Source organism: Penicillium verhagenii (assembly GCF_028828195.1).
Source record: "Penicillium verhagenii strain IBT 33310 chromosome Unknown utg000011l_segment0_segment0, whole genome shotgun sequence".
Lineage (NCBI taxonomy): Eukaryota > Fungi > Ascomycota > Eurotiomycetes > Eurotiales > Aspergillaceae > Penicillium > Penicillium verhagenii.
Window position 1 is genome coordinate 121,654 of NW_026643175.1, and position 27,523 is coordinate 149,176.

The 27,523-nt window shown below is 48.6% G+C and overlaps 10 protein-coding genes across 10 annotated transcripts; 7 read left to right on the forward strand and 3 right to left on the reverse strand.

The window, feature by feature from the left end:
- Positions 1-538: 538 nt before the first annotated feature.
- N7466_010441 (F-box/WD repeat-containing protein) lies at positions 539-2,735 on the forward strand (the record flags this gene model as incomplete). Its single annotated transcript, XM_057169830.1, has 3 exons — positions 539-1,292; positions 1,359-1,704; positions 1,763-2,735. 3 exons carry the CDS (start codon positions 539-541, stop codon positions 2,733-2,735), a joined length of 2,073 nt encoding a protein of 690 aa, XP_057016439.1.
- A 632-nt stretch (positions 2,736-3,367) lies between these two features.
- On the forward strand, positions 3,368-4,547 carry eb1 (microtubule-binding protein BIM1; the record flags this gene model as incomplete). Its single annotated transcript, XM_057169831.1, has 6 exons — positions 3,368-3,381; positions 3,455-3,526; positions 3,615-3,649; positions 3,771-3,848; positions 3,924-4,399; positions 4,485-4,547. 6 exons carry the CDS (start codon positions 3,368-3,370, stop codon positions 4,545-4,547), a joined length of 738 nt encoding a protein of 245 aa, XP_057016440.1.
- A 1,433-nt stretch (positions 4,548-5,980) lies between these two features.
- N7466_010443 (uncharacterized protein) lies at positions 5,981-7,621 on the forward strand (the record flags this gene model as incomplete). Its single annotated transcript, XM_057169832.1, has 1 exon — positions 5,981-7,621. The coding sequence occupies one exon, from the start codon at positions 5,981-5,983 to the stop codon at positions 7,619-7,621; it is 1,641 nt and encodes a 546-aa protein (XP_057016441.1).
- A 2,274-nt stretch (positions 7,622-9,895) lies between these two features.
- Positions 9,896-13,809, forward strand: pmcB (putative calcium-translocating P-type ATPase(PMCA-type); the record flags this gene model as incomplete). Its single annotated transcript, XM_057169833.1, has 5 exons — positions 9,896-10,729; positions 10,798-11,228; positions 11,293-11,435; positions 11,493-12,930; positions 13,002-13,809. 5 exons carry the CDS (start codon positions 9,896-9,898, stop codon positions 13,807-13,809), a joined length of 3,654 nt encoding a protein of 1,217 aa, XP_057016442.1.
- A 910-nt stretch (positions 13,810-14,719) lies between these two features.
- On the forward strand, positions 14,720-15,140 carry N7466_010445 (uncharacterized protein; the record flags this gene model as incomplete). The annotated part of the gene is made up of 2 exons (XM_057169834.1): positions 14,720-14,753; positions 14,902-15,140. 2 exons carry the CDS (start codon positions 14,720-14,722, stop codon positions 15,138-15,140), a joined length of 273 nt encoding a protein of 90 aa, XP_057016443.1.
- Positions 15,141-15,786: 646 nt separating this feature from the next.
- N7466_010446 (uncharacterized protein) lies at positions 15,787-17,156 on the forward strand (the record flags this gene model as incomplete). Its single annotated transcript, XM_057169835.1, has 3 exons — positions 15,787-15,856; positions 15,943-16,040; positions 16,119-17,156. 3 exons carry the CDS (start codon positions 15,787-15,789, stop codon positions 17,154-17,156), a joined length of 1,206 nt encoding a protein of 401 aa, XP_057016444.1.
- A 1,518-nt stretch (positions 17,157-18,674) lies between these two features.
- On the forward strand, positions 18,675-19,592 carry N7466_010447 (uncharacterized protein; the record flags this gene model as incomplete). Its single annotated transcript, XM_057169836.1, has 1 exon — positions 18,675-19,592. The coding sequence occupies one exon, from the start codon at positions 18,675-18,677 to the stop codon at positions 19,590-19,592; it is 918 nt and encodes a 305-aa protein (XP_057016445.1).
- A 378-nt stretch (positions 19,593-19,970) lies between these two features.
- On the reverse strand, positions 19,971-21,864 carry N7466_010448 (ferric reductase family protein; the record flags this gene model as incomplete). Its single annotated transcript, XM_057169837.1, has 3 exons — positions 19,971-20,828; positions 20,890-21,075; positions 21,151-21,864. The coding sequence occupies 3 exons, from the start codon at positions 21,862-21,864 to the stop codon at positions 19,971-19,973; spliced, it is 1,758 nt and encodes a 585-aa protein (XP_057016446.1).
- Positions 21,865-22,441: 577 nt separating this feature from the next.
- N7466_010449 (Zn(II)2Cys6 transcription factor domain-containing protein) lies at positions 22,442-23,951 on the reverse strand (the record flags this gene model as incomplete). Its single annotated transcript, XM_057169838.1, has 4 exons — positions 22,442-22,760; positions 22,826-22,935; positions 23,001-23,129; positions 23,190-23,951. The coding sequence occupies 4 exons, from the start codon at positions 23,949-23,951 to the stop codon at positions 22,442-22,444; spliced, it is 1,320 nt and encodes a 439-aa protein (XP_057016447.1).
- A 731-nt stretch (positions 23,952-24,682) lies between these two features.
- N7466_010450 (uncharacterized protein) lies at positions 24,683-26,912 on the reverse strand (the record flags this gene model as incomplete). Its single annotated transcript, XM_057169839.1, has 10 exons — positions 24,683-24,733; positions 24,798-25,066; positions 25,129-25,284; positions 25,350-25,509; positions 25,581-26,045; positions 26,098-26,220; positions 26,283-26,292; positions 26,345-26,577; positions 26,643-26,705; positions 26,754-26,912. The coding sequence occupies 10 exons, from the start codon at positions 26,910-26,912 to the stop codon at positions 24,683-24,685; spliced, it is 1,689 nt and encodes a 562-aa protein (XP_057016448.1).
- Positions 26,913-27,523: the final 611 nt, after the last annotated feature.

A 27,523-nucleotide genomic window follows, 5' to 3' on the forward strand; every position in this document is an offset into this window, starting at 1 on the left:
TTTTTTATTTCATTTTGCTGCGGGTAGAGCGAGAAGTAGCGGTGACTTGAATCCTGGTACAGTTTACCATAGAGTTCCAGCGACACTGGTACTTCCCAGTGACTTCCAAGTGACTTCCCACATACAGCCAATCATTCGGGGCCGATTCACCGCCCAACTCTCAGACCCATTCAATATTTCCTTCTGGAATTCTTCCGCTTCTCCTTTTATTCTCCTTGCGCAGCCCTCGTTTGGTCCATTTTTTCTTTATTTTTCTTTCCTTGTATTCTAATCCATTGCATTCATTCCCTTCTTTCTATTCTCTTGCAGGGCACGTTGTGTCGTTACAATCTTTCCATACCTTGATTCGCCATCGGAAACCCGTTACATCTGAATTTCTATATCAACACCAAATTTCAACACATAGACGGGGATTGGAGAAAAAAAAAAAAGAGAGATTCAATCGTTTTTGTTTAAAATCTACTACTGATCAGCCAAAAGGATCAGTGTCAGTATTTTTGTTATCGTTTCACCTTTTGGCTACCCGACGACCGACGTCATGTCGCCACGAGAGTCCACTACCTCCACGAAACGCCACCCCTCGTCACTTCGTCCACGAGCCCGAACTGCAGTGCAGGTCCCCTTTCCCAAAGACTACACATTCGACCAGTGGCAAGTTGGAGCCTGTCAGGATCATAATGCATCGGTGGTCGAAGAGATGGAGCCTTTCCCGCACGCTGCGCCCCGACGCCGTGCGGCTAAGAGCTTCTCGAGTCTGCGCCACCCAGTGGATGGCTTAGTAGCCCTGGGACGCCGCCTTTCGGTCACCATTCGCAACAAGTCGTCAAAGCACAATCTCCAGGTTCAAGGAGAGGAGGAGAAGGAGGAGGATAACGAATACCGCCATTACCAAATCGCAAGTCATTCCCACAAGCGCAATGCTGCGTCTGGTAACTGGGAGGTGCGACCGCAGCCATGGACGCATGGCTATAGTCAAGTCAACCGTCGTCCTTCTCTGAACAGCGTCTCTGCGCTCCACAGCTTTTATGCGCCCACCGCAGCAATTCCAGCTCCTATCCCGGGCCATGGATTGGAGCCGCCCATCCTACCCAACGATCGGTTCTCCGGTGCGGCGGCCCGTGCCGCGGCTGCGGCGCAAAACGAGCAGATGGAGATGGCCAGACTCGAGTTGGCCCAAGCAGAGCGTAGGAAGATGCTTGATATGATCGTGACGCAGGACTCCGAGAGTGGGATCGAAATTGATTTGCGAGATCATACTGACTCGGACGATGAGCTGGACATAATGCGCCTTGGTAAGCCAGTCTTTTATCTGCGCTTGACTTTCATCTCGTTATTTGCAGGCCTAACTCATTCTTTAGATCCGGCTTCTTACTTGCCTGCTGAGCTCATGACACACATTCTTTGCCATTTAGACCCTGCCTCTTTGTTAAATTCTGAGCTGGTTTCACGTCTCTGGAACCAGCAAGCATCGTCCCCTTATGTCTGGAAGCCCGTGTTTCGTGGTGCCTACCCCCGCCGTCCTGCCAGTTCCACCGCAACCAAGAAAAAGCAGTCTCTCGGGTTGGGGAAGCAGATGCCCCACCAAGACTGGAAGAGAATGTTTCTTGTTCGACGAGCTCTCGAGCACCGTTGGAAAGAGGGGAAAGCGGCCGCAATTTATTTGCATGGACATCAGGACAGCGTTTACTGTGCGCAGTTTGATGAGTAAGTCGAAAATGCGCGCTCATTTGGTTATCTGGGTTTGCGCTAATATTCCTCACAGAGATAAAATTATTACCGGATCTCGGGATCGCACAATTCGTGTGTGGGATGCTCACTATCCTTGGTCTTGTCTCAAGGTCATTGGTCCCCCTCTGGACGACGTGCCCGGGATTGGCCAAGTGAACAACCCGGCCCAACAAGCGACCGGAAAGTCTCCCTTCCTGACCATCTGTCCTCCGTCCACACCTCTGGAGAACATTGCTTCACCAGTGACACAGTCGCTAGATTACCATAGTGCCTCGATTCTCTGTCTTCGATTTGATGAGGAGATCATGGTCACTGGGTCTTCGGACTTTACCTGTATCATGTGGGATATCAAAAATGACTACAAGCCGATCCGTCGTCTTTCTGGTCACCGTGCTGGAGTCTTGGATGTCTGTTTTGATGATCGTTACATCGTTTCATGCTCCAAGGATAGCACCATCTGCGTGTGGAGCCGCAAGACTGGCGAACTCCTGAAGAACCTTGTGGGTCACCGCGGGCCGGTGAATGCTGTACAGCTGCGGGGTGATCTCGTGGTGTCAGCCAGCGGTGATGGTGTGGCTAAGCTGTGGAACGTCACATCCGGCCACTGCGTCAAGGAGTTTCCCAGCAAGGACCGTGGCCTAGCTTGTGTTGAGTTCAGCGACGATGGTCGGACCATCTTGACGGGTGGCAATGACAAGACCATCTACCAATTCGATGCCAATACGGGCGAATTGGTCAATGAACTCCACGGCCACACTGGGTTGATCCGCTCGCTGCACTTGGACAGCATGAACAAGCGCATCGTGAGTGGCAGCTATGATATGAGTGTCAAGGTTTTCGATGCAGACTCTGGAAAGCTATCTATTGATCTGCCTGGATGGACCACCAGCTGGATGTTGAACGTCCAGTCAGATTACCGACGCATCGTAGCCACCAGCCAGGACTCGCGAGCTGTGATCATGGACTTTGGTTATGGTCTCGATGGGATTGAATTGCTGGAAGAGTGATTCCGAGTATCTGTTTCTATAATAGTTTTGATCTTACGCATTCGACCTTTAGCGTGTTTCTTTTTGCTTTTTTTTTTATGTTTGTTCTGGGACAGATTGGTTGGCATCCACGGATGGATCATGGCGGAGTTGGCATTGAAATATTGGGAACTTTCGGACAAACGAAAATTGGGGGGAGAGGGCATATTTGGCATAGATCTCTTGTACGTTCACTTTTGAGCTTTGATTCTTTTAGTTACCACAATGGAGTACATACAATTGGACTTGAGAGACTTTGACTTGTCTGATCATTATTTCTTAAATTACTACTGTGGATACACTTGCAATAGTCCAATATAGTTCCAAAAGTTCCAAAAGTTCATGAAAACCCGTGTTGCAGGCCTCAGGCGCTAAGATGACGTAAGAGCCTCGTGATTGGTTCCCGTGATGCCTAGTACCACTGTGATCCGTGGATTTTGGCATCAAAACAATCACATCGCTGTTTTGCATCAACACAGACAGGCAAACCCTGCCAAGGCGCTCTGATTCCGAAATATCAAGTCCAATTAGCGTTTTTCACTTCCCGCCCATTCTCACATTCCTCCCTTTTCTTTTTCCCTCACAATCTCAGCCGCGGCTATTATTACCCCACCATGGGTGAATCCAGGTTCGGCTTTCACCCCTATCGTCAATGAGTTATAAAGCGCGTCAATTAGGTGCTAACCATCTTTTTTGTCCAGACAAGAGCTCCTGGCTTGGTTGAACAACCTCCTCCAGTTGAACATCACCAAGATCGAACAATGCGGAACCGGGTATGATGGATCGACAGACCCTGTCCCTCGGGGGCGGGATAAGACAAGAACGGTGTGACTGACGTTGGATTGTGCATATTCAATACAGTGCTGCGCTATGCCAGATTTTTGATTCGATCTTCAGTAAGTTCAGCCTTGATTGCAAGGCTCGCTGACTAGCGGTCAGACGTGAAAGGGGAAAGCGAGGTCCCCCAAAAAAGTTGAACAGTCTTTACTGATGCGGGGAATTTTTTTTGCCTTTTAGTGGATGTGCCCATGTCGCGTGTCAAGTTCAACGTCAATTCCGAATACGCTTACCTGCAGAACTTCAAGGTGCTCCAGAGTATGTGCCGACGGACCTAACCTCACCCCAGTCAATACCAATTTTTTTCCCCCGACGCGTCTAATTTCCTCCCAGATGTTTTCGCCCGCCACAGCGTTGACAAGCCCATCCCCGTCCAATCTCTCAGCAAATGCCGCATGCAAGATAACCTGGAGTTCCTCCAGTGGGTGAAGAAATACTGGGACCAGCACTACCCTGGTGGTGATTACGATGCTGTTGGCCGCCGGAAGGCCTCTGGTGCTCCCGTTGGTGGTGCCCCAGCTTCTTCACGCGCCCCCTCAGCGGGTTCGCGCCGCGGAGCTACCCCGGTCTCATCTGCTGCTCGTCCCCGGGTTGCCACTTCAACTGCCCCCCAAACTGCGGCCCTGAACCAGGAGATTGCCACCCAGAAGGAAGCCATTGCTGGTCTTGAGAAGGAGCGGGACTTCTACTTTTCTAAGCTGCGCGACATTGAGTTGCTGCTCCAGACCGCCATTGAGGCCGACCCTGAGCTTGAGAAGGAAGAGGATACACTGGTGAAGCACATCCAGGGTATTCTGTACTCGACCGAGGTATGTATTACGTTTTATTCCGGTTATGCTTATACCCGTTGTGAGGCTCTGCTAAAATCTGGTTTTTTTTTTCTCTTTTTCTTAGGATGGATTCGAGATCCCAGCCGAAGCGGACGAGGAGACTCACGAGGATTTGGAGACATTCTAAGCGGTCAAATAGGGACCGGAGGCTAGAAATTGCGAGAAAGTGTCCCTTTTGGATGTCCCCTTTTTAACTAAATACCCCTCATGTGTGTGTGTTTCTCAAGTGAGCCCAAATGTGAAAGAGTGAATTTGCGCCATCTGTGAAGTACAGAGAGTAGAGATTGTTATTGGTGTGGTTTCACCAAGGGTCGGAAGAAGAGCCCATTTCAGTCAGCGCAGAGTACTTCCGTAGTCCATATTAAATCATATTAATCATATTAATAGTACGGGACTCTTTTCGTCCTTGCTGAACAATAATTAAACCTGCGTGTGCCGCTAGTCCTATTGCGGTTTAGTCTGGCTGACAGTGGCTGGCCAGAACTCTCGGCGAACTCCACTTCCTCCACTCTGATTCGCTCGTTTCCTCGTGTACCTGCAGCGTCACTATTCCTTTTTCGAGACTCCCGTTGGTCTCCTCGCATCTTAATCACTTTGCTTTTCCAAATAAACAAAGATGTCTATCGAATCCATTGCCATTTCTCCCAATTTTGAAGTGTCCGATTCTTTGTGAGCAACCTGAGCCCCTTGAAAGCTTAGGGGGAAACCGTTAGGGAACAAAAAAAAGCCCACTTTGGCCCCGTCGGGCTAGGTCGTCATCCACGCGGGTCGGGACTTAGCTTCGATTAGGGGAGCGCTGGGTCCTGGTCTGGCCGTTCCACCCATTTCGCTTTTTTCTCTTCTCTTCTTTCTCACTTCTTCCGCCCCCCACTCTCAAGACATACTCAACAGAGTCACTGTTTCTGCAGAAAGAAGGTTTTAGGACTACCTCGTGTCACGCCCAGTGCGTTTTGCTTATCACGTTGAATCCGCCTCATCCGGATCAACGCTGATATCATTCGACCGTTAGTGCTTTTGGAGGGAAATTTGTATTTGGCAATGTTCAACATGGACTAGGCCGCGCGGTCTCTTGTTCATTTGTGTTTCCCTTCACTTTCTTGATTCTGGTACGTTGCTAGTGGGGAACAGGAGACGAAGTTGCAATAATCCTAAAGAAGGAAAAGGAAAACACCGACATCATGTTTACCGTTGACCACCTGAGGCAACTCGATTGACACTTGCTTGAACCATACTAACAGGACTGAACTATCAGGTCATTCCACGAATGCCATTCACTCGTTACTGAAATTCAATCAAACCGTTGGCGGCTCCTTTCACCCGACCAACATCCACTCCTTACTTTTCCACAAGTTTCCTCCTTTCTTTTTAGGAAACATTGGATCCATTCATTTGATCGAATTAGCGGGCAAGAGCCTGCTGTTATCTATACCGACGAATTCCTCGCCAAGGAAAATACCCTTCCATTCACCATATCGTTCGTGCTGGTCGATCCAGCCCCAACCTCTGTGAGGACTTTCAACAAACCTTTGTTTAGGACCTCTTTTTACAACTATCGGCACAATGTCTCACCATGGATATCGCCATTCCCGGATCAGCAGGATCATCAATTCAAAGCATCGACATGAGGATGGCGAAGAGGATTTGGTGGACGACTTAAACCCCATTTCGTACGACTTAGATGAAGCGCAAGCGCCTCTGGCCCCTGAAGATGCCATCTTGACTGAACCATGCGCACAGTTGCTCAATAAAGCTTGCTCGGAAGATGCGACTGGTCTTTCGGAAGATTTGCTGGTGAAACGACAAGCTGAATCCTCCGCAACTGCGGCTGCGGTGGAGACGTCAGTGCAAGTGGTGGAGAGTATTTCTCAAACTGTATGGCCATCAACCGGAGTAGATTTTACAATGACTGCATCCGTTACAGCTTCCATTGAAGTGGTGATCTCTGCAACTGATTCATTACTGGCGACTTCAACGGACTCTGCAATTGCGTCGGTAACCTCACTTACTACTCAGTCCACGTCCACGTCCACGTCCACGTCCACTACATCGTCGACTACATCGGCCACAAGCAAGCAGCGTGTACCTGTTTCTTCACCTAAGGTTTCTCCAGCTGCTAGTAATCAGCCTCACACGTCTACTCCACTAGTCCAACCCGCCACTCCGACAACGTCGGCTACGACTAATACCCCAGTCGTGAATAGTAGTAGTACAACGGCTTACTACTACCCGGCTTCTGCTTCATCGTCATCCCAATCAACTTCATCTTCTGCTGCTTATTCAACCAGTACATGGGATGATTACTATTCGAGCTCGACGCAATCAGCATCTTCTACTACAGATGGGTTTGGAGGGGCCGTGCACACTGGCATCAGTTCTGGCTCTGGGTCCAGTGATGGATCAGGATCATCAACGAACACGGGGTCATCGGGATCGGGTTCTTCCATCTCTCCTACGACGTCTAAAATTGTTGGCGGAGTTGTGGGCAGTGTGGCAGGTCTGGCTTTGATTTTCGCTCTTCTGTTTTACATTCTTCGCCGGCGAGGTTACTTTCAACGTTTCTTCAAGGATAAGGGAGGCCAAGCCCTCCCATCCAGCGATGCCGGACCTACCGGAAGCAGGGAAATTGCCGAGAGACCCTCCAGCATGTTCACAACGGCATACCTGGCACCTGCTTTCATGAAACGCTGGCGCAATTCAACCATGACCACAAGGACTGACAGCACAGTGGATTCTTGTTCTAGCGAACGCGGATTCCAAAAGATTTCAGGCCGCAAAATCCCACCCGTTCTCACCCACGGAGGAGATGGCTTTGGCGGCAGAGTAGAAGGCCACTCACCGACGATCCCGGATTGTTTGATTGGCCTTTCTCCGCCCTCCAGTGCAGGACCTAGTAGTAGTGGAGCTGGAGCTTTATCTTCTCCAACCGCATATGGCCCACCTCCAGCATCTCCATTCGGCTCACCACTTGATACGAACTATACACGGGAAATAGACGAGTTTCCACGCCCGCCGCGGCCCAAAATTCAACTTCCCGCTTCCAGTTCAGTGAACTTTGGCTCTCCCACCATGGTCACTTCTTCCCATCCCATTCCCCAGCCTCAGAGTGCGGTTCCTGTACTGCGACCGGATGCATTAGGACGGAGTCATCCAAGTTTTGATGGCAGCCGCAGCAGCCGCTTCACGGAGAGTCTTGATCTGTGATCCAGAATACCCGACCTCTTCGAGATATGCGATATGCGATATGAACCCAAAAACAACAAAACATAAAGGCAAGTTGTTTATGGGACTTGGAAGATTCTACCTTGCCGATAGGCCACGACCCATTTTGAGCGCTTTCATTTGAATACCGTCTTCTTTCGCCGTGTTTTCTTCTTTCTTTCTTAGTATCTTCTTTCCTGCTTTGCTTCGTCTTGCACTGCTCTCTGAGCATTTTCCATCGTTCATATTGAGTCCCCCCCCCCTATTCTCATCACTTATTCTTTTCACCCATAGATACCCATTCTCTGATCCCCTCACTTGTCCATATTTTGTTCGCCTTTTCTTGTCCATCCGTCTTATCTTTTTCTTTTTCTTTTTGTTGATGCTTCCAGGGACATTTTGGTAATATGGTTATGAGCCATTCCGCGGTCATGCCACTAATGTTGGATATATCCAGGATAATCTAATAATTGAACCTATTGCATATAATAATTTCTTTTGATCATCTGATGGAAGCCTAGAGTGTGGCAGTGAAGCACATGTGTAGTATTTAAGCGAAAACTGCCTTGAGCGTCGTGCCCAGTTGCCTAAATAGATGACATGAATGACATGTGAGACATAGCCAAGAGGCAACATCGAATGTAACATTTACAGCCTCCTCTCCAGCCACATGTACCCTGAGAAGTGCATGTGCCCGGGTGCTTGGAGGCAACACTTGGCATATGAGCAACGATGTACCTGGTCATCACTTTATCTGAGCACCGCCACAAGGTTAATTGCCACGGGCCACCGCCACATGGCTGTGGCTAGTGGTCCGACCATCGCCAAGCTTCTCTGAAGACTGCTTTGCCCCAAGTGCTCACTGCTGAGTGGCCAAACACAAGTGTCAGATCTGGCATCCCTGCGATCAACAAGCCAATGAAAAAAAACTGTTTTCACCCAGACAGATCAGTACTAGAATCCAATGATGGATAATACTTGAAATGACTTTCAAACTATCTCAGCTCAGACCTCGAATTTCGAAGTACCTGCATTGAACATTCTCACACTGTCAACCTAACCCAAGCCGCGAGAATGACCTCCACAATCTCACTCGCCCCTTCACGGTGTGGAAAAGAATGCAATCAGTTTTTGAAAGTGATGCATGACCCTCTCTATCTGACGCATAGAGTTAAGCGGGGTCTGCCGTTCCTGTTGTCATTGGTGAGTTCATCGAGGCGCAGCAAGCAACCCACTCCACTCGGCGGCAAGCCAAACCCGTCAGATCAGACGGCCATTGGACCGCTCTTTTGGCGGAACCAGTTCCATTATCTGATTCTGTCGTCAGGCCTAGTCCCACGGGTCGAAAAGAATAAGCTGGGAGGTTTTTGGACTTTTGACGAGATAGGACCTCAGCTACTAATGACAAATTCTCACCAATCTCTGGTGCAGAATAAGTTGATCCATGCATATGTCATATCGTGCTGTGCTTGGTATCCCCCGAGGCCGATCTAATGGACGGCACTGCCGCCCCAAGTAATTCGCCTCGCCCATGTTGTGTTTTTCTCTCAGTTATATCAGTCATGCTTGTACATAGACTTTGGGTCTGATGAGTAGTTGGGCCGCCCAGTAACCTAAACTAGAATCCAAGATACCTGTGAGGCTATGGTGAATTGAAAACGTCATCTCGAAAAGATCACCCCGGCAATCAAGTGCTTTTTACGCTCGTGCCAACAGTTTTTACCGCTACATTCCTCTCAACAGACCTGTGGAGCCTAGCTTGGCATCTTCTTAACGACTAGCAAAACACGGACGTCCTATCTATGTCCGGCTCTATCTTCACTAGGCAGTCTCGGCATTTGAACACAGCCTCCTTCACTCCCACTGAGGAGAGGGGTCATAACAGCCTTCTGCGCCCCAGATTCGAAACAGGAACCAAAACACGAAACATCAGATTTGGCTATTACACCTGCATAATTGAAGGAGTGAGCTTGGTGCATTAGTGCTCAGCACCCATGTCTTCTCCAGATCAACACCGGGCCCATCAGAGCTCGTTATTGAGCCCAATTGTGGTAACCAATACCTTGGGCAGAGAGGTACGTTCTACTATATTCCGAACATTCGAAACCCACCCCGGCGCCAAACAAAACAAACCTCATTAAATTTACTACTCACACTAACATCCCATTTTATCCACTTCCTCAGCGTTCACTTTCTGTCTCATCAGCAGGAGCTTCATCATCATGTGCCAGTCCAACAGATTTTGCTCATAGTCCATCATCATCTCTATCCCCCGACATGGCATGGAATCAGGATCCCAAGCATCTAAGCGTGCAGCATGCCTTTCAGCATCGGCCCTCCCACTCCATAGACGGAGACACTCTCCGTCCTCGCTCGGACTCATTCGCCTCAAACACAGAAACAGTAGTCCGCTCCAGAGCAAATTCCGACGTCGGCAACACAGACCCAGACAAAAAGATAGCATATGACGACGTCCTGCTCTCCGAGGCTTTACTCCCCGGTCCTCGCGAAGAATCAGATTTCCATGTCCTCGACAACCGATTTGCATTCTCACCGGGCCAGCTGAACAAATTACAAAATCCCAAATCTCTCGCTGCTTTCCATGCACTTGGCGGCTTACAGGGCCTCGAACGTGGCCTTCGAACTGATCTTCATGCCGGTTTGTCTGTCGATGAAGGTTCGCTGCCGGGATCCGTGGATTTTCAGCAAGTGACTCCGCCTTTATCGTACAGCAGGCGTCCGTCAATGAGTAAGGCGGCCCTGGATGAACAGAGCAGCGAGACGCCAAGCATCATCCCCGAGACGAATAGTGGCGATGGTACGCCGTATGAAGACCGCATCCGCGTTTTCGGCCAAAATAAGCTACCAGCTCGGAAGTCGACTGGGATTCTCAAACTGTTTTGGATGGCTTATAATGATAAGATTATTATTTTGCTGACTATCGCTGCTATTGTCTCTTTGGCATTGGGTATTTACGAGACAGTCGATGATGGCACCGGTGTAGAATGGGTAGAGGGCGTTGCTATCGTCGTTGCCATTTTGATTGTTACAGTTGTCACTGCTGCCAATGATTGGCAGAAGGAAAGACAGTTTGCGAAACTCAATGAGCGAGTGAGTATATTACAATTGTCCTTGTTATTCATTGATTGTATCATCTGCTAACTTTCCACGCTTCATAGAATGACGATCGGGATGTCAAAGTCATTCGCTCCGGCAGATCTATGATGGTATCTGTCTATGAAATCATGGTTGGTGACGTTCTTCACCTTGAGCCTGGTGACTCTATTCCCGCGGATGGAATCTTGATCTCGGGTCATGGCGTGAAATGCGATGAATCGTCTGCGACTGGTGAATCCGATCAGATGAAGAAGACTGATGGTCATGAAGTCTGGCAGAAGATCATGGAGGGTAGGGCGACCAAGAAGCTTGACCCTTTTATGATTTCCGGTAGCAAGGTTCTTGAGGGCGTTGGGACCTATTTGGTTACTAGCGTCGGGCCATTTTCTTCGTATGGCCGTATCATGCTCTCTTTGCAGACTTCTAATGACCCTACGCCGCTGCAAGTGAAGCTGGCTCGCTTGGCGGACTGGATTGGATACCTGGGATCAGCGTAAGTGAACAATCATTGCCAGATATAAAGAATACTCCTTTTTCTGACCGATGAACTGCTCTAGCGCTGCAATTATCTTGTTTTTGATCTTGGTGTTTCGGTTCATCGCCGATCTTCCGAATAACCATGACACACCTGCTGTCAAGGGAAAGGAGTTTGTGGATATCCTCATCGTGGCTGTGACTGTCATTGTTGTCGCTATTCCAGGTAAGCAATCACGCTTCAATATTGCCTTATCATGTACGTGCTAATGATATCTTCTAGAGGGTCTTCCCTTGGCCGTCACGCTAGCGTTGGCTTTTGCTACTACTCGCATGGTCAAAGAGAACAATCTCGTACGAGTCCTCCGAGCTTGCGAGACAATGGGAAATGCGACAGTCATCTGCTCTGATAAGACAGGAACCTTGACACAAAACAAGATGACAGTGGTCGCCGGTACTTGGGGCTCAAACCAAAGCTTCAGTCAATCCTCTGAGATCGAACTCGATGCCACTAACAATAGCCCAATGAGCACTGCAGAGGCCTTTAAGAAGCTCTCGGGCCCGGTGCGGGATCTCATTGTCAAAAGCGTAGCGTTAAACTCCACGGCATTCGCAGAGGACAAGAACGGCCGCAAAGAATTTCTGGGCAGTAAGACTGAGGTCGCGCTACTGCAGATGGCCCAGGATTATCTTGGCATGGATCTTGTTTCGGAACGGGGATCTGCCAAGATTGTCCAGCTCATCCCCTTTGACTCGGCACGGAAGTGTATGGGTGTCATTTACCAAAACTCTGGCGCTGGATATCGTCTCCTTGTCAAAGGTGCATCGGAGCTGATGGTTGCAGCCTGTTCCAAACAGATCACAGATCTTGATGCCTGCAAAGACTCTCTCTACACCGAGTCGCTCTGTGATGAAGATAGACAAAACACCATTTCAATCATTGATCAATACGCCACAAGATCTCTTCGAACCATCGGGATAGTCTACAAGGACTACGAATCTTGGCCGCCGCATGGTCTTAAAAAATTGGAAGATGAACCCTCTGCAGCGAATTTCGACGATTTATTCCACGATATGACATGGGTTGGAGTCGTGGGAATCCAAGACCCGCTTCGCCCAGAAGTTCCAGCTGCCATTCGCAAATGCCATGGCGCAGGAGTCCAGGTCAAGATGGTAACAGGCGACAATGTTGCAACAGCTACAGCTATCGCTTCAGCCTGTGGGATTAAAACCGAAGGTGGTCTCGTGATGGAAGGTCCCAAGTTCCGCCAGCTATCGGATGAAGAAATGAACGAAGTGATTCCCCGCCTCCAAGTTCTGGCACGTTCCTCACCCGAAGACAAGCGAATTCTCGTTGAACGGCTGAAAATCCTTGGAGAGACTGTCGCTGTCACAGGTGATGGAACCAATGATGGACCTGCTCTGCGGACTGCTGATGTTGGGTTCTCTATGGGTATTGCTGGAACCGAAGTAGCTAAGGAGGCTAGCTCGATTATCCTTTTAGATGACAACTTCCGGTCCATTGTGACGGCCATCGCATGGGGCCGGGCTGTCAATGATGCCGTGGCCAAGTTCCTGCAATTCCAAATCACGGTCAATATCACCGCTGTGATATTGACTTTCGTGTCTTCTGTGTACAGCAGTTCAAACCAAAGTGTTTTGAACGCTGTGCAGCTACTTTGGGTTAATCTTATAATGGACACATTTGCTGCTCTAGCCTTGTGAGTATTCCCGAAGCTCAATCCAATACCTTTCTCCGATAAATCGAAGTCTCCCACTAACATATCAACAGAGCAACCGACGGCCCAACAGAAAACATTCTAGATCGAAAGCCCGTCCCAAAACGCGCATCTCTCTTCACCTTGACCATGTGGAAGATGATTCTTGGACAATCCGTCTACAAACTTGCAATCACATTCATGCTCTATTTCGCCGGCGATCAACTCCTCGACCCATACCTCGTTGCCGGCGACCCCGCTCTCCGCGCAAAACAACTTTCGACAGTCGTCTTCAACACGTTTGTATGGATGCAAATCTTCAACGAACTCAACAACCGACGCCTCGACAACCACTTTAACATTTTCGAAGGCATGTTCCGCAATTATTGGTTCTTGGGCATCAATGCCCTTATCGTTGCCGGCCAGATCATGATAGTCTTCGTCGGAGGCCAGGCATTCGGCGTAACCCGACTCAACGGCACTCTATGGGCAGTGTGTCTGGCCTGTGGATTCGGATGTCTACCATGGGCGATAGTCCTCCGCCTAATACCCGACCGTCATTTTGGCCGCGTGTTCAATGCAGTTGTCAGTGCATCTGTTTTTCTTTTCAAGCCCTTCTTGATGGCTTGGAAATGGGTCGTTCGCGGCTTGAAGGCATTCTTTCGGCCCTTGACTCGGGTTTTCCGTCGCGTCTTCTCTCGTCGCCAGGTTGTCGAGGACTCAGAGATACCGATTGAGTCACCTGCTCAGGTATCTTCGGACTGTCCTGTTATTGATGAGGAAAATCCACCGGACCACAAGGTCATTCGACAGGAGAGCCCTGAGTGGGTTTCTACGCCGGGGATATCAGTTCCCCCGATCACGGTGACTGTGTCGCCATAGACGATAGAATTTAGAAAAAGACTTTTCATGTTGTTGACGAATGGGTGGATGTCTATTCTACTTTTTGATAGCGTTGTGCTTGTTCTTTCGGCGTTTTTTGATACCTCTCTCATTGGTTCTCATCACCTCGTGGCGCTTTGGAAACGATCTCCCCCCCTTGATGGGCAAAAGAAACTACTAGGTAGCACATGTACTTTGAAATGAAACACTTACGAATTTTTTGAGGTTTAATTTTCAAATGTTCCGTAGTCATGTAGCTGTAGATACCTGCTACCCATTTCCGCACTCCTTCTTTTTACTCGGTATGTACTCATCTCAAGTACTCGGTATGTACTCATCTCAAGTACTCGGTATGTACTCATCTCAAGTACTCAGCTTATACTCTTCTCCAAGTGCTCCATAAGTACTCATCCCAAGTATGCACATAGTACTTGTATACCTTGCTTCTGGATGATCCTCGGCAAAAATATTGACTCCTAGGTATAAATATCTTGGAAGTCTTTTCTTATTTTCTTTCTTCTTTCTCTTCTATCACACCCTTGATGATTTGAATTTGATGCTGACACCCTGACTTGTCTTCACGACAGCCTCCCCTCCCGCTACCCCTTTCAATTTCATCTGCCTTTCAGATTTTTCCAATTCTACCAATTTTTGGTCGTTCAAGGACTATTGAAAACATACCGATCCAATCACTCTATTGATCCAAATTCGCCCACATATACGCCCACATATACGCCCACATATACGCACGTACGTGAATATCAACACATGCCCTTATGCAAGTTATGCCACGCAACGTATGATTCAACATCCGATCCGGGATTTGTGTTTTTTCCTGCCGACCTGGAGTTCTTTTTGCAATTTGAGAGGAATGACAAGAAGAGACGATCGAGCCCCTCTGGGGAAGACAATGTTTCAAATCGCCTCGTCCCTACGGCCGAGCAGTATGAACAACATTTGCGGGATTCCGGGTCGTTAGATGGCTACAATGTTGGCCACTGAACGATTATTGCCGTTCTTTGAAACGTAAGAACCTTCTCTTTTGGCCCCTTTCTCCTCTTTTTTAACTAACTGTCTTTTCTACAAATATAGCCATTATTAAGGAATCCTATGTGGGGCTGGACCTCACAACCAAGGTATTGGGTATTCTGGCCCTGATCCTGCCGTTGAAGGCAATCGGAAGTTTTTTGTGGAAGTGTACAGTGAAACGCTTCAAATGGGGGGATGACAGTGAGGACCTCGAAGAGGGGCATCTATCCGATAAGGATAGAATTAAGATGCTCGAGGATGAAAAGCAAGATACGGACATCATAGGCGCATGGTGGAGTTAGAGGCCCTGGTGAACAGGCTGTCAAATTCGATTCCTGTAGCAGGGACGTCTTCGGGGATGAAGATCCCCGATTCTGGAGAGGCGTCCAAACGGAGTAGCAAAAATCCCAAGGACGAGGGCGAGAACAAATAAATTAAAATGAATTTATTATGTTCTCCAGCACTGACTGCAGTATATCTCGAGGATCTGAAATCCGCAATTACAATGATATGCATACATAAGCATTGTGAACATCTTATGTACATGAGATTACTTGCATGAATAGAGCCATGCTCACGTGCATCTTGTTTACTACGGGATATGGGCAGAGTCAACCTTGTTACTCGAGTTTATTCACTAGTTCACATCCTCGACTGTTCAAAACTCATAATTTCTTTGACTTCATGATCATGCATGGAAATCTATAATTGGTGAGACAAAAAGCTTTGGAATTTCTTTATTGGCCTCTGCTTGGCCCCCACACATGCCGCCCACAACGAGACGGCTTGTTGCCAAGGCCCAAGAAGATCGTCGTGACAAAGCTACGTCCAACCCCCCTCAAAACAAAAAAAACCCCCCAAACGTGGAGCATTCAAGATCCATGGGGTGTGATCCAATCTTCAATTTATCCATCTACTCGAAGGTGCCTGGTACACGGGGATGAAACAATGTCGACCAGCGCAGAATCCCCGAGTTTACGGAACCCGCTCCACAGTCCCGTCCCCTCTTCGCTCTCCTGTGAGTACACAATGAAACATTTGAACCACTGTTTCTCCGCACCGAACCACCGACTCATGTCCCACACTAACAAACATATCATCCAGCCGAGTGCGCAAAAGCAGCGGTGATTATAGATTCGTTTATCAACCCGAAACTCGTCGGCGATGGCGGTATTCCACGCAAGCTTCTCTTGCGCGCCAAAGTAGGCGCATCTCCCATAAACTCTGTCTGCACGAGAACCACAACCCCGATCGATTGAAACTGACGCATTATCTACTAGGCCCTGATTATCTGTACCATGGTTCGAGTCGGCTTCCTCGGTTGCGGGCGTTTCGGCTCTGGAGTGATTGTTGTTCGTCTCCCCGACGGGAGCTGGTCTGCTCCGTCGGCTGTGGGCCTAGGCGGGCTGGGCGTGGGCCCACTTCTCGGCGTTGAATTGACGGACTTTGTCTTCGTTCTCAGCACAGACGAGGCGGTCTCAAGGTTCACGCAATCCGGCTTCCTGCACCTAGGCCTCAATCTCTCCTTTGCGCTCGGGATGGGCCGGAGTGCGGAATCGGGTGGTATTGCGGGCGCTCGAGGCGTGTCGGGCTTCTACTCTTATTCGAAGACTCGGGGCTTGTTTGCGGGGGTTTCGGGCGAATGTGGGGTTATTGTTGAGCGGTCGCGGGCTAACAAGAGGATCTATGAGCGGAAACTCAAATCGGTGCATTTGGCTGGTGGGGAGATTCCTGCGCCCCGTGAAGCGGAGTCGCTGATGCGCATTCTTAATTCGAATGGACTTCGCCCTGCGTCGTCGTCGAAGCCTGTTGCGAACCCGGATTCTAGTGGCCTCCAATCGCTGGGACGCGAAATTCCGCAGGAGCTGGAAATGGGCGACCTGAGTAATTTGGGTCCTGGACTCTCGGAGATTGGGTCTTCCGAGGCTCACTGGAGTGCTTTGTCGGCTCAGGGTAATACACATAAGCCCAGGGAACTTAACAAGGTTCCCCGAGAGCTGCTCGGTAACCCTATTCAGCCTGTGGAATCGGTTGAACCTGCTCGGTCTAATGAACCGACTGATCCTTCTAAGATCTTCGAGTTGGAGTCACGTCAAGAGTCTACATTGCCGCCCAGCGAGAATCTTTCGCATCATGCATCTGTCAATTCGTCTACTGGGAGCGCTTCGCTGAACACGTCGCTTCAATCGTCTGTTGTTAACTCGCTGGAAACGCGAGACTCGTCTGTTATGGCGTCTCCCGGTATCATTCCTGAGATTCCATCAAAGGAAGCGCAAGCAGAGCAATCAGCAGACCATGATGCGACCGTTCATGCTTGATCTATATTCCACCTTTTGACTCATATTACTGGCCATTTCATGGGCATTGTATTATGTTCCCTTTGTTTGTTTGTTTTTCTTACCCGTTTGTTTACGCCTGATCGGCTAGATGTTTGGAGCTTGATTTATATGATCTGCTTGATGATATCCTTACTACAGTATAATATCCTTGGATACAATGGCACTCCAGGGCTTTCAGCCTGTCACACACCTTCGAATACTGCCCGAAACATTGGGACTGCTACGTATCTCGATTATACATGTGCATGCCCTCAGCCTTGGGAAGCCTAAAGAGAAGACCAACTTTGGAGCCACCTACGCAGCTTGAGGTGCGTGCATCATGTTGACAATAATGCATTCTTGGCGTCTCGAACTGAGCTCCAACTTGATAACCAATATTGGGCATCCGCTTCCCGCAGAGGACGTAGACGCCCTTCAGGACGGGGAACCAGGGTTCGTTTGGCCAGTAGATAATTGGCGCCGGCGACAAAGGTATCCTGTCCATCCGGCCGTCTCCATTGGCGTCAACGGATTAACTGGCTAATTTGTGCTCGACGATCTGGTGCCTGGGCCTGGTTAATCTGACCTTGAAACATTGAACATGGTCTTCTAACTAATTTTAACCTCGCAACCTTTACAAATTTCGTCCCTCCATCTTTCTCCATCTCCTTTCCTATAGACATCTCTCTTGTTTTATCCTCTTCTCTCTTTCAATGTCGTTCTTCACTACCTCTTTTCGAATCGAAGAAAGAGTCCCCCAACCCGCCGCATCAAACATTAAAGGCGTGAAGAAGTGGCTGGAGCGTGCAAAAAAGGTAGGGCAGGGGGTTCCAATCGTGCACCATCGCGCATATGGCCATCACTCAAGTCCGCTTCCCAAAAGACAAAATCGAAATCGTAGCTATGAGAGCTATTTGGCCAGAAAATCAAAACGCACCTACTGGCTACTATTATTGGGGCCCTTTCATGAAAGCGCTCAGACTCGACACATTTTCTCGGAGTCACTGAGCGCCCAGTGCTCGTGATTGGTTGTTAATTACTAAGAGGTATTTATTGACCACTCTACTGCTTATCCCCGAATTCTAAGCAGGCCGACCGCGCAATGATGAGGGCAAACTCTGCCAAACTCTGCCAAACAACGCTTACCAGTGGCTTGATGGGTAGAAAACCTCAACTACCTCTGCAAATGCGATCAATTCGTATGAAGATCAGAATGACCCCTCTCGCTCTGGTGGCATGCAGAAGCACATGTTATTCATCACTGATTACTGACCCAGTGACCATCATTCGAATTCTTCATTTTTGATGGCTTTTTGGCAGAGGCCAGTGGACTGCGGTTGGGGTCGGGCACGGAGTTAGCTTAAGCCGCAGCTTAAGCCCGAGGTGAGAGTGAGAGTCAAGGCGTACATAGGGTCCACGAGATGACTACTCCTCCTCCCACTAATAAAAGCAACCTCTTGCCCAAAGAAATTCAATTTATCGAACAATTCAACTTTCTTTTCTTCTACATTTAACATCATGTCGACCGTCATTGTATTTGGGCCAACCGGCAACATCGGTTCCGTCACAGCCCGCACTGCTCAAGAGCATGGAGCCAAAGTCATCTTAGCCATGCGTGACTCGAAGAAGACCATACCGGGTCTGAGCCCACAGCAAGAGCAAGCTGGTAGTTTCGAAAGAGTCCAGGCCGATTTGACGGATGCCGATTCCGTCGCTGCAGCGATCAAGAAATCCGGAGCCAAGCGTGCCTTCATTTACGCTACTCATGGTTCTTCAGACCACATGAAGTCGGCTCTCGAGACTATGAAGTCCTCTGGGATTGAGTTCGTCGTCTTTCTGAGCAGTTACACCATCTCAGGGGACCCCAAGGACGTCGAACCCCGCGATCTCATCCCTTATATCCACGCGCAGGTGGAACTGAACCTCGACGAAGTCTTTGGTGTGGAGAACTACGTTGCCGTGCGCCCTGGAGGTTTTGCTACAAACATCATACGCAACAAGAGCGAAATTCTGGCTGGGGAGGTGAAAACTTATACACCGGACTTCCAGCTCGATTGCGTCACGCCTATTGATATGGGTCGCGTCAGTGGAACTATTCTTGCTCAGGGACCGAAGAATGGTCAGAAAAAGGTCTATGTCTATGGTCCTCAGGTCATCTCAATGTCAGATGCCATTCATATTGTCGCGAAGGCTCTGGGCAAGGACATTAAGATCACTACTATCAATGCGGAGGAGGCCCTGGAGCAACACCTGAGCCATGGCATGCCTAAGCCGGTAGCCGAGTATTTGATTCGGGCATTCGGAACTGATGAAGATCTCAATATTCCGCGTGCTCATTACGAGGAAGGTGTCCAGAATGTGCAGCTTTACACTGGAACACCTTCAACTGGGTTCGAGGAGTGGGTGGCTGCGAACAAAGATCTCTTCAGCGCGTAATATGGTTGAGGCCGAAACGTCCGCGGGTAATCGATTATCTTGAGATTTTGCTTCTTGGTATATATGATGATGATCACCGGAATTTGCATCTATGGATTGCTGTGACGCAGACTCTTTCATATCTCGCTTCTGTACTATCTTTTGAAAATAATCGGGCTCGGAATTCCCAGAAAGAAATGTCGATCTGACGAGCGATAGCAGTTCCAGTAAGACCACATTGATAGTAACTGGTGATCATGAAACGAGCGCTCTGACGACTTTCCTCATAGTAGCACCGAAGCCGAGGCTCTGTATCCTGGCATGGATGGACCGATCCATCCATATACCTAATACTCAGACACCAAATAAATTTCCAAGGTTGAATCCAGACCTCTGTTTCTACCATGAGAAGCTTTCCTCAATAAAATCAATCTTTGAAACAGACTGTCTCCTCCGACAGACATATCGAACACTGTCACTTAAACTCCCATTCCCGCATACCATGACACCCATAGCACCTATTTGATTGCCGATTTCCATATCAACCAACGTTTCAATATTGGGTCGACCAGGAAATATCGGGACCGTCATCGAAGACCCTTGAATCTCCTTTGTACTCTGCGGCTGCGTAACAAACAGCATGATTCGAAGTACATCTCGCTGCTGACTGATAGCGAGTATATTCGATATCCAAGACCGGACCCATTCCAAATGTGCAGAAGAGCGAACGATCCACACGAGAAGAACCCTGCGCATCGCTACCGTCCCTTCCGAGTATCCCTGGACAAGGTGACGAAGGAAAGAAATCTGGTGTGCAATCCCCATGCCACCTGCGAAAAGAAGGACTGTCCCATATGAGTCTAAGGAATGGATATTGCCGTAAGGCCCTTCTATAAAGGCGCGGTATGTCGTGGATTCTTTCGAGGCTAGCTGGAAAAGTTTGTCTGTCATACCGCCACGGCGTTGGACTACTAGCGAGATAACGCTCTGCTGATAGTCGACAAGGCTTTGTTTGAATGAGGGTAGGGCCGCCTTGTTTGAAAGTGTTCTTTCGCTCCAGGCGACAGAAAACGGGTGAGACGTCCACCATCCGATTGATGGGATATAGAGGTATATATGCTGCCCTGGTTTAAAGTTCCATGGTCGTGCCAGGCGAAGGATAATACACATTGCGTCTCCAGGGAGGATCTCGACATTCGCGGTCGTTGAGTTGGGACCAATATTTCGGTAAATGAGGGACACTATACGGGCAACGCGCTAGAGTTTGGATCAATGAGTGAATTTTCTGATTTTCACGAATAGTTTATCTCAAACATACCTCTAGGACCCAGAGAATTATTGCGACTAGGAGGTACATTTGAGAATGCATACCATCTAGGTGGACCCAAAGAAAGCCCATGGTCAAAGCCGCAAAGACGAAGTGCAGATACAGGAATGTTTCATAGAACGCATGTCGAATCGGCGACGGTGAATGCAGGAGAAGGGCTATTAAGACACAAGTTGCCTGTTTCGAGAAAAGATCTCAGTAAAACTTCACAGACGAGACATCTCTCGGTTAATGATTCCACGCCTCACTTACAATAAAGCCATCCCGAAGAAAGCTTCCGGCAGTCAGCGCCGTAAAAACCGTCCTCCAACATTCCTTCTCAGCATACGAGATCCCCCAAGTCATGACATGCACCAGAGACTCAAATACAACAATGCGCCCCAGCCACCGATGCAGCAACATCCACGTATCAAATGGAACATGCAATATCCTGCCGAGAGGATTATTCCTCCCAGCCATCAAAACAAGAGGAATAAAATTGGCAGTGGCCACCGTCCCCGAACTCTTGCGAACGGCTTTCGCCGCCAACTCTCGATCGCGAAAAGGAACACCCACCAAGCAAAGACACACGTTCAAAGCCACCATGCCGAAAATCAGCAGGCTGTGGAACCGACTTGGCAATGTGCCCATGTGTATGTTCCTTGACAGCCGGAACTCGCGATTGTGGCGCACTCGGAATAGCGGGGCGTATATGAGGTGTTCTTTGAGCCAGGGGAGTATGCCGTAGGCTGGAGTTGCGAAGTAGCGTTGGTTGTTGTGGCCGAAGGTCGACAGGTGGCGAAGGTGGTTGTTGTAGCGGGAAATAAGCTGCCATATTAGGTAGATGAATGCTGAGCAGGCGAATGTGAGGAGACTGTATTTTGCTAGATGGGTGGGCTCGTTGCTTGACCAGGTTCGCTTGAATTCGACATCTGAGGTGGCACTGCATAACTTGACGAAGGCTGGTAGAAGGAGAAAAGTCTTCATGATTATTTTTTGTTTTAATTTTCCTCTTGTTATCACACATATGCTTCTTACGCTTAGAACCTTTACTTTATATCTAAATTTAATATTGTATTGTTGATGGTAAGGGCCGTAAGGCTACCGGTTCGGGTAGAGATCGGCTCCTGGAGCACACATGCATACACAGCCCATGTGAGTTAGTCCGGGACTCCGCCCTGAGCAACCTCAGGATGCTTAACCATGTATGTATAAGTCAATATCCTTGTACTTGAGGCATATCCTTTTTTGGAGACATTGTAAACGTGGCAGGCTTCAAGGTGAGGGAGCAAGCATGGGGAGGAGTTCAGTATACTTAAGTAAGCACTACAAAAGCGAACAAATGACGATCAGTCTTCAATGAAATTTTCGCCTAAATTTAGTAGCAATCAAAAAACCACCATGATAGAGCCGCCCAGCTTGAATTAGTTACATAACATCTTGAAGTTGATTATACGGATTTTGAAGACCACGATTTATCCCCCACAGCACCACGCACAACGTCTTTACTCGGTTTTCAACGTTATAGTACTGGATTTCGGATACTCATTTATTACGGGTACATCTAAACCATCGCTGTAGCTAGCGTAAGCATAAACCCAACTGTATCAGCCTCTGCGTTCCAGCAATCTAACTTGTGAATCATGCTCGGGTCACTGCTCGCCTTATGAGCCTCCATCAAATCTCCAAAGTATGTAAGCTGCCTCCCAGGGACAGTTGTCTGTGTTGCGCTGTACTCTGCCTCCCAGCCTTGATTCGTTCGGCACTCCCACAGAGATCGGCCACCCGGCAAAGGAAGACAATGGTATTCTTCGGATGTGTCGCATGGGATACCCGTTTTGGTAGATATGACCTGCCCGATGATGAACCAGATGCAAGCAACCCTAATGATTATATTTGTTAGGACAGCCTGGAGTTACATGATCCGAACAGGAAAAGTCAAGCGTACCTGCGCCGAGATTCGGCAAATACCCAGTCAGGCCAGGTGCGACTGGGGTGTGTTTGCTCTGGATGGCTAAATGGTCCTTGGCAAATGTTGCGGAAGCGACTGCAAAGAGTCTATTTTTTTCTTGTTAGTGTGGCTCTCAGCATTCTGATGCGCAACAGCGGAAAAGGAAACTCACTGCGAAGGTGAGTAGCATATTGAGGTCATGCTCGCTATGATATGCCGCGTCATCAACCACCCGCATGATTATATAAATAATATAACACTGTATCGAGGCAAGCAAGTCCTCCGGCCCGAACGACTCAGACTAAATGAATTTCATCAATATTAGTGTCCAAGCTTTGTCAACAACTCTAAAGAGGCTCACCTGGTCCATCAGTCGTCGCTGCTCTGTTCTGATAGCGTTCCAAACAAAGGCCCTCGTATCAGGTGTTCTGGAGGCGAACATATGTGCAATACTCATACAGTTACCAAGCGGCTCAGGCAGTGTCTTCCGTATTTCAGGCCCATCTGCACGGTGCCAGTTAGGATGAACAAAAGGTGGGAAAGCAGCTCTCCGGACCATCATTTGAGGAAAAGCTCGCAGTATTTGAATCGTATGAGTGGCGTTTCGCTGCGCGATGGGATCATCAATAGGTAGCCGTGTGAGAAAGCCCGCATCAGCCAAGGGCGAGATTTTCGGCGGCCCAGCAAGTGCTGCAAGCAGTTCTGGTGGATCCATGCTCCAGCCAAATGTGAAGTCGGGAGTGGATGCCACTAATGGCGCGGTAGTCATTGTGGATGCAGAAGCTTGCACGCCCTTGGGGTCAGTGAGGCTTGGATCCATTAAAAGGAAATCGGTGGAATTTGAGTCTCCGTCCCAGATCATGTCATCTGCCATTTTGTCAAGATTGGCCATCAGGCTGACTGCACTACCGTCGTCAGGACTTGTGTTTACTGAATCTGCCGGTGTTCGTTGATCGATGGAAGGGGCCTCATCCGCGCCGCCTTGTTTGGAGAGTTGTCGCCGACCGGATCGCTGTTCATATATACATTCGATGCCGCGTCGCAGGCACCGGGTGCACGACGGATGAGAGCTGGTGCATTTTGTCTTGGCCGCGCTGCAGGCGCGACATGACAAGGTTCGCATGCGAGGCCGGTCTGTTGCCTGGCGGCAATATTCTAGGTGCCGGTTCCGGGAGGAAACTGGAACGGAATTAGAGAGTTGCGCGACTTCTCGATCCTCTGCAGTGGGGGTTGATAAGAGTCAAGGATATCACATTACTTTGTTTGAAGGGCTTCGAGCAGAGCGTACACGAATACATGAGAAGGATAACTATTTGATTGTATTGGAGTGCAAAGGATAGAATTTCATAGTTTTAAGACTGATGTTATCAGAACGTGAGAGCTTAGAGGACAAAGGCCCATTTATTAGTAATGGGGCGCCGGCGAAACTGGCCGGCCCCCACGGGCCACGGGCCACCGGCCAATTTCGCCGCAAAACAAAGGACAAAGATTGGGAAGACTGAGAGATGACTTGCAAATAGTCGACTCAAAAATTGCGATAAAGAACTTATTAATAATATCAAGATTATGCGTAATCACAATTTGGATATCCGGAAAGAAGAAGTTCCAAGGTTAGACTAATATACCCTGGGTACTTGTCACACATGAAGGCCGTCAAGCAGCCTGCGGCTGCTGGGCTGACGAACAGACGGGACGAGAAGAAAAGGTCTATGAAGAGGGGAAAATTTCCGAGGGGATAAACACTACTAGTACCAGGTATGGGAGGCACTCCCAAAAAGACCAGACACGGCTCAAACCGGGGGTGGAGGGTGTTAGCCACCTGGTGAAGGTGAGTTGTCAACCCATGTGGCACATTTATGCTGCGATGGCTGTTCCTTTGGCGCCCTTGGTGAATAACTTGTCTTTCTATTCGCGGAAAGAATGTCAGTATATGGTCACCGAAATTTAGGCCGGGGTTCTCTAAACATACCCCCAGGAAAAGAGACAACACCACACAAATGCCACCTGCAACAGCAAGTAAGATCCACACGGATCGCATGGCCACGATGATAGCATTAATGACGGCGACGGACTGGGAGCTTGTCAAGCTGTCGCTGAGGCTGGAGCTGGTTCCAGCAATAAACTGACGAACTTCGGAATCGCTAGCACTGGGCAAAAGCTTGTGGATCTTCTCAATGACCAAATTCTGGTAGGATGTTCCCATGATCGCCAAGAAGAACAGAATTCCAAGGAATTGCGCTAAATAAGACTGTCAATATGTGCCTTCGAGTTCAAGGCTGGAAGAATCGTCATGTACTTACATATACTCATCAAGCCAACAACATTAGTCAACTCGGTCATTGGAACCAACTGCTGGGATACACTGTAGCTGGCTTGGCAGTAGGCGCCGACGCCGATTCCCAACAACACAGTGTATCCGTAAATGGTAGAGTTGGAGGTATTCGCATTGACGGTGCCTGATCAGAGTTCATTTTATTAGCGCTGGAACGTATTTGGATGTTTGATGAATTTGAGAACGTACACATCAATGCTGAGCTGATTACTACCAACGCGCCACCCCCGAAGTACCAGGGCATGTAGTATCCAAATCGAACCATAAGAGCAGCGTTGATCAAGCAGCCAGCGACAAGCATGAAAACGTAAGGTAGAAGCCGTACGGCGGCATCGAGTGCTTTATCGCCCTGAAGTTTTGTAATTAACATTAAAGAGCACGGAGAGTGAAGCGAGCGATGATATGGAAAGGGAGGCATACCTTCGCAAATTCAAAGTACAATGGAATGTAGTAGATGGCGCCTTGTAGCACACCGGATGATAAAAACATTTGAATGGACAGGTTAAACATCAGGGGACTCTTCAGCAGATGACTAGGGAAGAGAACCTGCTCCTTTTTCACAAGCGGATGGAAATACTGTACCAGGACAAATCCAATGCACATGACAGCCGTCATGACCCAGAGAACGATTTCCTGAGCAGATCCCCAATCATAAACAGCACCTCCAAAGTTGATGGCCATGACAAAGCATGCAACGAATCCATTTAGAAAAATGATGGATACCCAGTCCACTTGCTTGTGCTTCTCAAGTAAAGTCGCTGTTGGCTGCGCGTCGATATTAGGGAGAAGGAAGAAGTAAATGGGGGCAAACAGGGCAGCGATCAAAAGGTTGATGTAGAAAGTCCAGCGCCAACCTGCTGAGCTATCTGCGAATGCGCCACCGACCTATGTACCAGATTAGAATTTGAAATATGGTGAGGGGATCAAAGGGTCATACAATCGGGCCGAGGACAGTCCCAATGCCCCATACAAAGCCAACTAGACCGATATAATGCGGACCTTCGCGAGGGCTAGTGGTCATAGCGAGGTATGTGATGCAACCGAGATACATGCCCGATCCCTAGTTTCGTTAGCGATTGTTTCAAAGAAACGGAAAATCTGAAGATTTTGCCAAAGACTCACTCCAATTCCACTGGCAACATTGTTAGCAATCGAAACCGAAAAGTAGGAGGAATCAGACATACGCAATCACTCGTCCGATGATCAGGGCCGTCATATTCGGCGCCGCACCACAAATGGCACTCCCCACCTCAAACAGGCCAACCGTAAGAATATATGTCCACTTCAGGTTAAAGACACCGAATGACTTTCCCCAAGGAAGAATGTTCATGGCCCCCAATGCATAGCCAGAACTCAACCAGGGGAGCAAATCTGCATGACCGAAACGACTGATCATCGCGGGGGAAATATCCGCAACCTGCGAGGGACAAGTTTGAATGAGTAATTGCGACAGGGAGATTGAAAGTTATATTGGAATCTTACTGCAGTGGTATCCAAGCCGAAGAGAAAGACAGACGAGAAAATGGCCAACACAGCCAGAGACCACTGCAATGGTTAGCAGTCACTCAATACCCGGACTGGATTGAATCCCACTTTAATGCCATGGATTTTGCGGTACTTGTCTCGCTCATCTTCAACCGGCACAATTTCCTTTGAGGTGTCCGGCGCGGATTCACCAGAGCTAAAGTGCCCATTGAATTCATCAACGTTGGTCGCGTCCGAAGACGGTGCCTTCTCGCTGGAATCGGCCATTTGATGGGTTATGCTTGCACTTGATGATACAAGGGCAGAAATATACAATAAAATATTTTGTGAAAAGGGGTATTATTGACCAAAGATTGAGGAAGAAGGAAGAAGAAGAAGAAGAAGAGAGAAGAATAAAAGACCTAGAAGAGAGACAGACCCGGGAGTCCAGGAAATGTGGTCAATTGACAAGTCAAACACATTAGAATTAGAAGCAGAGAAAGTCGAGGTTTTATCGTGAATACATTTCTTTAAGTGTTGGGGGCGTTCCTGTCCGCTGCTGCAGTGACGGCGAATTTCGCCGTCATCCCGGCGAGCGGCGCCGGTATGTGGTTGTTGACAATGGTTTTGCGGGATTTCTCAAACCGCACAAAGACGGAGAGAACACTCGGGTTTTGGGGGCTTAGTTGACTTTTTCAAATTATGCCGCCCATTTGAGCTACGAAGTTGTATTTTTTAATGTATATTCGAACCAATTTGACCTTTACTTGACTGTCCCTTGCCAATGTCTGATGTATTTCTTGTTCTGGAGCCTTCTAAAACGAGATCAACGTATGTAACAATACTAGTATTCAAAGCAAACTTAAAGTAATGAACCCTCCCGGAGAACCTGGTAATAG